Raw genomic sequence first — 9,548 nt, 5'->3', positions numbered from 1 at the left:
TTAATATTATTTTTATTATTATTATACTATTGTAAAATATAAAATAAAAGTCTTTAAATCCTGAAGATGCTAACGTTAGATGTCAAGGCAAGTTACCACGGGTCACCATATAAAATGGTCCAGATAGTGTTGGATTACAGTTTTTTTAAGCTCTAACTCCAGATAAACATTTATGTTCCCTTAAGTAGTGTTAAATGGAACTTAACTATAATAAAAAGCCGATGTTTACGGAAAAGCTGTTTTCACAATGAGCCACCTGTATCTGCGTCCTGCCCCTTTAAATTTCCCCAACCAATCGGAAGCTCGACTCCGTCTCACAGCACATCCTTTTCCGTCTGAATCCATACACACACATACAGGAGCTGCAGGACCAGAAAACACCCAGATAGAGACAAAACTGTCGCAGGTATTTATATTTTAAATGAAAACACGTTTACTTTATTCTTTTAACGATGTATCTTTACCGTCAGTTTTCTTTCATCCACTGTTTCTGCTTTAGCACAGTGCAGTTTCCAGGCCTGTACTAACGTTAACGTTATCAAGAGCATCGTGTCAACAAGAAATGTTCATACTATTAACAAACGCCATCAATGTTTGGATATAAATGTGTGCTTTAAAAGAAGTATACTCAAGATTTAACGATTTAAATCTGTCATATCTCTACTAACCTGTACATTTTTAAATAGTAGCCCACACCATGGCTCAGGACGGGGTGATACTGCAGTTCAACTTTGCCACATTCGGGGACTCCATGCTCCAAAAGATGGATGCTCTTCGTCGAGACAGGCGTTTTTGTGATGTGGTGGTCCGCATCAATGACTTGGAGGTGCCTGGACACAAAGTGGTGTTCGCTGCCGGCTCCCCTTTCCTCAGAGACCAGTTTGTCCTTCAGGACTCGAATGAAGTCCAAATAGCTACACAGCAGGATGCTGAGGTAGGTCAGAAGCTTCTTCTGTCCTGCTACACCGGGACGCTTCAGTTCCCAGAACTTGAATTAGTACACTATTTAACCGTAGCCAGCTTTCTGCAGATGGGTCATATTGTGGAGCAGTGCACCGAAGCGCTAAATAAATTCATAAAACCACATGAGGTCAAAGATGAGCGTGCATCATCGCGACAGCCTTCAGACTTTACCCCTCAGCGCAATCAAGCGGCTGTGAAGAAAGTGTGTGATGAAGAGGATGAGGTGGACAATGAAGAAGATGAGTTTGATGATGATGATGACGATGATGATGTGATCATACAGCCCAAATCTCCACCAGCGGTGTTTAGAAACAACAACAGTAGAGAAGACAGTCCGATTAGCATCGTTAAAGTGGAGTCATTAGATGAGCGCGTGCCTGACAACTTCCAGAGTCGCTCCAGTCGCAGTCGCTCCCCAACACTACGCTCACCTGAGCCACAACACTCCCTGATAAACTCCACCGTGGAAACCCGGCCTGCTGAAATCACCGTTAATCCCACAGCTGAATATTCAATGTCTACACCCGGACCTAGCGGATCTGGGAAGGGGAATCTATGGGGGGGATGCTCCAGGAACGGGGAGAAGAGCATGCAGTGGTACCACCAGTGCCCAAAATGCGCACGTGTATTTCGTCAGCTGGAGAACTACGCCAACCATCTGAAGATGCACAAGCTGTTTATGTGCCTCCTGTGTGGAAAGACGTTTACCCAGAAAGGAAACCTGCACCGGCACATGCGGGTCCACGCCGGCATCAAACCCTTCCAGTGTAAGATCTGCGGGAAGACGTTTACTCAGAAGTGCTCGCTGCTGGACCACCTGAACCTTCACAGCGGGGACAAACCACACCGCTGTAACTACTGCGACATGGTGTTTGCGCACAAACCAGTTCTCCGTAAACACCTGAAGCAGATCCATGGGAAAAACAGCTTTGATAATGCCAACGAAGGCAGTTTGCTGGAAGGATTATAAGTTTGTAGGAATATTGCGTATGTGTATTTTTTAATATATGCGACATGGACTTTGTCTCAACAAGTGGTTCTCAAAAAGGAGTGCCTCAGTAAACTTCAAGGAGCAGAGCTGTAAACGGATTTAAAATGTCGTTATGAAACCATAATCTTCATGAAAATCCCTTTTTATTTATTTTTATTACAACCAGAAGGAAAAAGAGGACATTTCGGTAATATCTTCTTTGACAAACAGGGGCCTTGAAGTCAATTAGCCTGCAATCCACTGGTGTTAGAAGGATAGTTCATCCAAATTATCACCATTTACTTGCACTCAAGTGGTTCTAAACTTGTTTGAGTTTCTGCTGAAGACTGTTGGAAACCAGCAGGGTAGATACTGGATTCAACACCAATTTTAAAAGGTCAATGTCCATTTTGCATTTGAGCACTGTTGAGTGCATTCTTAAACACCGCTGATTTAATATTGAGTTTTCTGGGTTTTATTAATTTTCCTTCGGCTGAAGCCTGGTTTATACTTCTGCGTCAAGTGACCGGCGTGACCCACGGCGCATGCAACGCACGTTGCTGTGCATTTATACTTCTGCGCGCTGTCTCTGTCGGTCTGAATTAACACTTCCGAAACGCTAGTGGGCAGTGAGGTGTTAATGTTCCTCTGTGTTGAGTTTCTTCTCTGCTGTTTTGCTTTTCCTGAACACTTCTTGGATGTACAAGTGGCTCAAACTCGCTCATTTTGAGGCAGGAACCGGCAGATGTGCAACAACTTTAACTATGAGATAAACACAAAACAAAACTTTCCATCAGGAGCTCCTTCACGGGACTCCACAATCGTGAACATTGTGCTCGCATCCAGCTCGCGCCATTCGCGCGGCTCTCGGTCTTGCCCAGACTTGTCAGTGCTACCAAACCGACCAATCACAGAGCTTGCGCTACGCGCCGTTGCGACGTGTAGTTACAATTTTGAGAGGTGCACGTCAGCGACGGCCACGGCGAAGTGCTATGCGTCAGCGCCGGAGCATACGCCGGCGTTTGACGCAGAAGTATAAATCAGCCTTTAGTCTCTAATTTATCAGACGTTGCCACCGTTGAATGAACCACCAGCTATTCTAGCATATGTTTTACGCAGCAGATGCCCTTCCAGCCACAACCTAGTACTGGAAAACAACCATACACTCTGACATTCACACACACTCTTACAATACGGCCAACTCAGTTCATCCAATTCACCTATAGTGCATGTCTTTGGACTGTGGGGGGAAACACAGAAATGCCCACTGGCTTAGCCGGGGCTCGAACCTGCGACTTTCTTGCTGTGAAGCAACAGTGCTAACCATTGAACTGCTGTTTTGCCATACAGTATACTTTGGTACAGTAATAAAAAAATAATCATTATTAAAGTTACTGCCTGAATGCTTCCAAAAGTCTTCAAACAGTCACAGACCTCAAAAACACAATCAAATGACACATTATAACAGACTCAACATTGAAAATCCTATTGCGAATGATCACATTGCAATTATGATGCTGGAACAATATATTGTGCAACCCTACTGTTTTTAGTTCCAACATTAGAAGACAATGTATGCTGCTTTCCAACATTCTTCAGAATATCTTTCTTTTTTATTCACCAGAATAAAATTAAACCGGTGCAGGATGTGTAAATCTCATATTTGGGTGAACTATCCCTTTAATTCATAAGTGTACACTGAAGGTGTGTTCATACTTGTAGTTTGGTTCTTGTGCTTAAAATGCGCTTGTATGTGTGTACATGTGATCGTATTTCAGCTCAGAACTTATGAAGAGATACAGGTTCATGCTAGCTAAACGTACCGTACTCTGACGTCAAACAAACCCGCGTGCGGACCAGAAGTGCTAGTGTGAAAGCACCTTAAGTTTGAACACACCTGTCCAGTATGAACACACCTTTAGTAACAATTGATTGAGATACACGTCCAGTCAAATGCCTCATTTCCTCTGAACGGTACGGGTCACCCTAATCAGACCTGCGTTTTCACTGCTAACGGTACCTTTATAGTAAACGATCAAGTTGATTCTTGCTCAAAAAAGAAAGCTGTACAGGTGATTGACAGGAGCGTTCACAATGAATCCTCTTTATCTTTTGAATGCTGCTGTTGCATCATTTGACGTTATTTTATCTTTTGTAAAGATTTTACTATATCAGGGGTGGCCAACCCTGTTCATGAAGAGCCACCTTCCTGCAGATTTCAGTTGCTACCCATATCAAACACACCTGAACCAATTAATTAGGACCTGAACAACACGTGATAATTACAGGCAGGTGTGTTTGATAAGGGTTGCAACTGAAATCTGCAGGAAGGTGGCTCTCCAGGAACAGGGTTGGCCACCTCTGCACTATATTATTACAGTATACCCGATGAGATCGTATTTCAGTTTTGAATGCTAATGTAGTTCTTCCTCATTTGCATACAGCCGTTTTACGAACACTACGTGCAACTCTTGGTCTGTAAAGAATGTTTTCATATTTCCATCAGTGTGTGATTTATCAGAAAATCGACAGTGATTCATTAAACGACTGCAGTCAGATACTGCATGAAACGTGCACTTTTCCCCTCTTAGTGTTTATATATGTGAAATGACTTGTGTACGCTATTGATTACAGCCTTCAAGTATTATTTATTTAATATCTTTATTTGATTCGTGGCAGAGCATTACCGTGGACACATGGCATGTCGACCTCCATCCACCGGCAGATTGACACCAGTTATAAATGTCGCCGCATCAGATGCCAGGAAGGCGATAGCATGAGCTACTTCGTCTACCTCACCCGGTCTGCCCAGAGCATGGGTCACTTTGCACTTCTCAATGAACTAAAGCAAAATACAAAAAAAACAAAACAAGTGTTATCGTTTAAAACATGCATTACAGTAAGATTTAGGCCTGTAGCAACAATCAATATATTGATTTGTCACAGTACATAGACATGATCACAGTCATTTATGGATGCAATATACAATAGAGCAATTCCAGCGTTATGGATGTGACATTTGCAGTAAAAGGACAATATTATCACTTACAATAGTTTCTGGGACAACAAAATACTTATTTATTCAAACCTGAGCATATTGTTCCTCGTCCAATCCTGCACGCTTGTGAACTTCTGTTATAATCACTCCCGGGCTGTCCAGACACAGTTTAACAAAGTCATTTGCTAGTACTGTACATCCAAGTAATAATTGTACATGCATGTAAAGTATGGCAACGATTAAACATACCATACTGAGTTGACACGTACTTGCTTTGATGCCAGCTCTACGACAAAAGAAAGACAAGAAAACATTCAGTTAAACAGTACAGCTTTTCTTTAATTACTGTACTATTTGTAAGTAATAGAGAGCTAGCTCACAGCACTATTAGATTCGAGTCAGGTGATTGACTAGGCCATTCTACAGCTTGATTTTCTTTCTCTGAAAGCATTTGACAGTTTCTTTGGCTGTGTTTTGGATCACTCTCTTGCTGAAATGTCCACCCTGGTATCATCTTCATCCTGATAATGTAGATGTTAGACTAAAGCAGAGAATATTCATTTACTCTGACGAAGGGCAGAGGATTGCTGAAGAACTACTGAGAGATTTCAGTTGCTGTCTGGGCTTTCCATGCCTTTCTACACCTCCCTTTCTTCATGTGTTTAATACTTTTTCCCCTGTGTCATTTCGTTTTATCACACATAACTTCATTTGTAAACTAATTAGACTGCATAATATATGGATTTCTTTGGTTGCTATCAACATCCGTGGAAAATTTTTAAGTCAACAGCACCTTTAGAAATATGTTTTCAGAGAAAAATGGTGAAGTTCAATACTTTCCCGCTGTATGCATTAATATATACAATACATCTGACAATCTACTTTTATTGCTAGCTTGTCTTGTGAATAACACTCCTGATTCCTGAGATTCCTCACCAAGTGCAACGCAGCGAGTGAACTGATCGATGGCAGATTTGGACATACAGTAGGCCAGTACACCAGGAAACTATAACAGACAGAACAATGAAGATCAACCAGAGCACACATGAGTAAACTAATGAACAGTTCATGTATATTTATATGATTAAAGAGATAGTTTACGCCAAAATGAAAACGTACTCATTTATTTACTGAATTTGTTTAATTCTGATGTACACAAAACATGATATCCTGAGGAATACTGGGAAAAAAGCAGCCACTGACATCCATATAAAAACAAAAAATACTATAGAAATCAGTGGCTGTTTAATTTCCAGCATTCTTCAGTATATCATCCTTTCTGTTCAACAGAAGAAAGAAACTCAGTCATGTTTTGAACTAGTGGAAGGCAAGTAAATGATGGATTTTTCATTTTTGGGTGTACCATCCCTTTAATGGATTATTTGGTGCTTGTGTGTGTGTGTGTGTGTGTGTGTGTATGTGTATATATATATATATATATATATATATATATATATATATATATATATATATATATATATATATATATATATGAGCAATATCACACGAGTAGCAGTGCGATATGGCTGTATATCGGCACTGGTGGGAGGCGTGCGAGTGCCTTAGTGCCCCCACCAGTGCCGATATACAGCCATATCGCACTGCTACTAGTGTGATATTGCGTTTATACAACAGTTTGACGGCATAATTGTGTATATAAAAACAAAATCAAACACGGAGAGTCTCAAAGTCTCAAAAACCCTTTTGTATGTGGAACTACTTTTCTTCCACATTCCACATTCAAATCATAAGCTGACAGTTAAAACAGTTGAGCAAGCATCTTTTAAACTTCAGATCTGTAGTGTCGGCTTTTTGCTTGCTGTATGTGGGTGGAGTAATACACAAAGGGTAAAGAGGGTGTAGGAGTTCTGATATTGCAGAATATTGCACGGCTATCAGCCAATCAGATTTGAAAACCCGACAGAACTGTTGTGTATATATATATATATATATATATATATATATATATATATATATATATATATATATATATATATATATATATATATATATATGAAAAATCAGACTCACTGATCGCTGCCCGTTCACACTGGATACATTCACAATAGAGCCTTTAGTTTTGATCAGATGGGGCACGCAGAGGTGAGTGAGATGATATATTGATCTGGAAGAAAAGAAAAGGCTTGATTTTGTGTCAAAGGTCATAAAGGCTACATTAACACAGCAGAAGAATATGGCTTTTTTGAATTGGTGTATTTGATACGATAAGACATTCACACACAGTAAGATCATTTATTCAGGGTATATGCAGGAATCTGAAATGTGCTTTCAATACATTATTAAGATTTTTTAAAGACCTTCTCAGAATATTTTAAGTCCTCATCGCCACTTCAAGTTCTAATCAATATCAAACCTTTAACTTAATAACCAGTTGTTAATAAACAGTTGTAGTTAGATAAATCAATAAAGCACAACCATGCAACAGAACTCAGATAAGCTCGGAGGAAACAAAGCTTGAAAGAATAAATAACGTGGTGGTTTCAGCGACAGGTTTCAGCCACTGTTTAAACTCGTCTTTCTCCAACCAGGAGTTACACTTTCCCATTTTGCCGTCTGTTTCATTATTGTTTATTTATAATTATGATAATATTTAAAAACATTAAAATATTTACAATTATTTAGTTGATTAAATAAAGCATTAACTGTAAAGATGTTTTTGAATTCGTACCACTTTCACCTCGTGTTCATTTAAACTTAAATAATAGGTAAACAATAATGAATGAAAATCAACTAATACAAATGCACCTAAAAAGTACGAAGACATACAAAAGGATAATTATCAATAAAATATAGCGTAAAAAAATAGACCTTTCAAATTAATTCAATAAAAAATACTACTAATAATATCAAAAGCACAAAACCAAATTTGGTAAAACTTTAAACTTTTTTTTGGAAGGACATACTTGGATATTTTCCAACCACAGAGAGACAGGACCTCAGTTTTATGGCTCATCCAAAAGACAGCGCTCATAGGGGACAACATAGTGTCCCCTTCTCTATCCTGGGGCCTTAGGACCCACACAGACCACAGGTTGAGCACCCCTGCTGGTCTCACTAACACCACTCCCGAAAGCAACCTAGCTTTCCCATGTGGTCTCCCATCCAGGTACTAAGCGGGCACAGCCCTGCCTAGGTTCAGTGGACGACCATGTGAGAGTTGCAGAGAGCTAGCTGCCGGTAATTACTCTTTAGACACTGCTTCACATGATCATCATAATATCTGAACACTCAAACACCCCTGATCTACTTAATCTAGTGTATGTGCTTAACACCATCTTTACCTGACATTAACAGACATGACTTTGTCATACTGGGCCATATCAGTGGTCTCTATGCTGCCCATGGCGAGGATTCCTGCACTGTTGACCAGGACGTCCAGCCTCCCGAAGTGAGCAATGACCTCCTCAACGGTCCTCCTCACAGTCTCCTCATCTGTTAAATCTCCTGCCACCAATAACGGCTAAACACATAATTCAACAACAGACAACATATCAGGATTTATCTCTCAAAACTGGGATTGTGTGGCAAGCCATTTTAATGTTTAATCTCTCAAAAAAAAAAAACGTTTATACATATAAATGTTCTTACATTTAAAAAAATCTAAATATTAAAAACTTTCAAGGATTTAATAATATGATGACTGTTCAACAAGTCTTGTGAAAAGGGTCCATTACACCCCCGTGACTAATCAGCTGTTAACACGGTTACCAACATACTAGTTTTTTTTTTCTTTTTTTGACGAACTTTAACAGATGAAACGTTCAAACGGCTTGCCATACAGTGTGTGTTCATCTGTGTGTTTACTTTCGCTGCTCCACAAGCTTCACACTCTTTGGCGACTTTGGTGAGATTCTCCACATCGCGGCCGTTTAGCGCCAGGCGCGCGCCCAGTTTAGCAAAGAGCAGCGCCGTGCCCGCACCTATTCCTGAGCTCGCGCCCGTAATCAGCGTCACTTTGTCTTTTAAAGAGCCAACCTAAAACACAAAATCATCACGTTTACCTTGAAGTGAGTAATACAACTCAGAAGCACCAGCATATCTATATAACTGTGTTTTCAGCTTGCAAATGAAATGCTGTTTGTGTAAGAGCCTCAAACCTACTTTAAAAGCATCAGGAGCTGCCATTATGATGAGTTCTGAGTTCGCAGGTTTTCTAGCTCACGTGCTCGGGTCTAGTGAACGAGTTAATGACGTCATTCATTCACAACTTAAAGGACCATTACTTTATTTACAAATACGGTAATAAAAAAAACTATTTTATAGTAATCTTATAGTTCTCCCCATTTTAATACACGCCTGGCTCATTGCGGGATTGAGCTATTTTAATTAATGTATTTGTGTTGACCCATATTTCCGGGTCACTTGCGTCATGAACACTTCAAAATAATAGTCCCTTTATTGGCTTTCAAAATAGTGGTACGTACACACAAAAATCTATCTGAAAATAATGCTAAATATTAACACTGATTTTAGAAAACAAAGCTGACACGTTAATATAAGTATTTTAAGTATATATATGTGGACAAAAGCCATAAATTGTTTCCCATTAAATTGCAATGTGGTCGATTTTTCAGGCTTCTTCAAATCATATCCATA

At 39.8% G+C, this 9,548-nt stretch overlaps 2 protein-coding genes across 12 annotated transcripts; one reads left to right on the top strand and one right to left on the bottom strand.

The window, feature by feature from the left end:
* Window positions 1-308: 308 nt before the first annotated feature.
* zbtb26 (zinc finger and BTB domain containing 26) lies at window positions 309-4,509 on the top strand. 10 transcript variants are annotated; one of them, XR_012405673.1, is made up of 4 exons: window positions 309-406; window positions 687-3,637; window positions 3,856-4,087; window positions 4,277-4,507. XR_012405673.1 is itself a non-coding variant. In XM_073949654.1 (3 exons), the coding sequence occupies exons 2-3, from the start codon at window positions 698-700 to the stop codon at window positions 1,931-1,933; spliced, it is 1,140 nt and encodes a 379-aa protein (XP_073805755.1). In that variant the 5' UTR covers window positions 309-406; window positions 690-697; the 3' UTR covers window positions 1,934-4,507.
* A 66-nt stretch (window positions 4,510-4,575) lies between these two features.
* Window positions 4,576-9,114, bottom strand: zgc:101858. 2 transcript variants are annotated; one of them, XM_073950196.1, is made up of 8 exons: window positions 9,054-9,114; window positions 8,757-8,927; window positions 8,234-8,412; window positions 6,963-7,056; window positions 5,868-5,937; window positions 5,201-5,217; window positions 5,022-5,085; window positions 4,576-4,775 (listed from the first exon to the last, which is right to left on the bottom strand). In XM_073950196.1, exons 1-8 carry the CDS (start codon window positions 9,075-9,077, stop codon window positions 4,768-4,770), a joined length of 627 nt encoding a protein of 208 aa, XP_073806297.1. In that variant the 5' UTR covers window positions 9,078-9,114; the 3' UTR covers window positions 4,576-4,767.
* Between the last annotated feature and the right edge of the window lie 434 nt (window positions 9,115-9,548).

The sequence above is a fragment of the Danio rerio genome, chromosome 5 (genome assembly GCF_049306965.1).
Source record: "Danio rerio strain Tuebingen ecotype United States chromosome 5, GRCz12tu, whole genome shotgun sequence".
In the NCBI taxonomy this organism is placed as follows: Eukaryota; Metazoa; Chordata; class Actinopteri; order Cypriniformes; family Danionidae; genus Danio; species Danio rerio.
The sequence above is the reverse complement of the archived record's forward strand: the minus strand, read 5'-3'. Positions and strand labels throughout refer to the sequence as shown.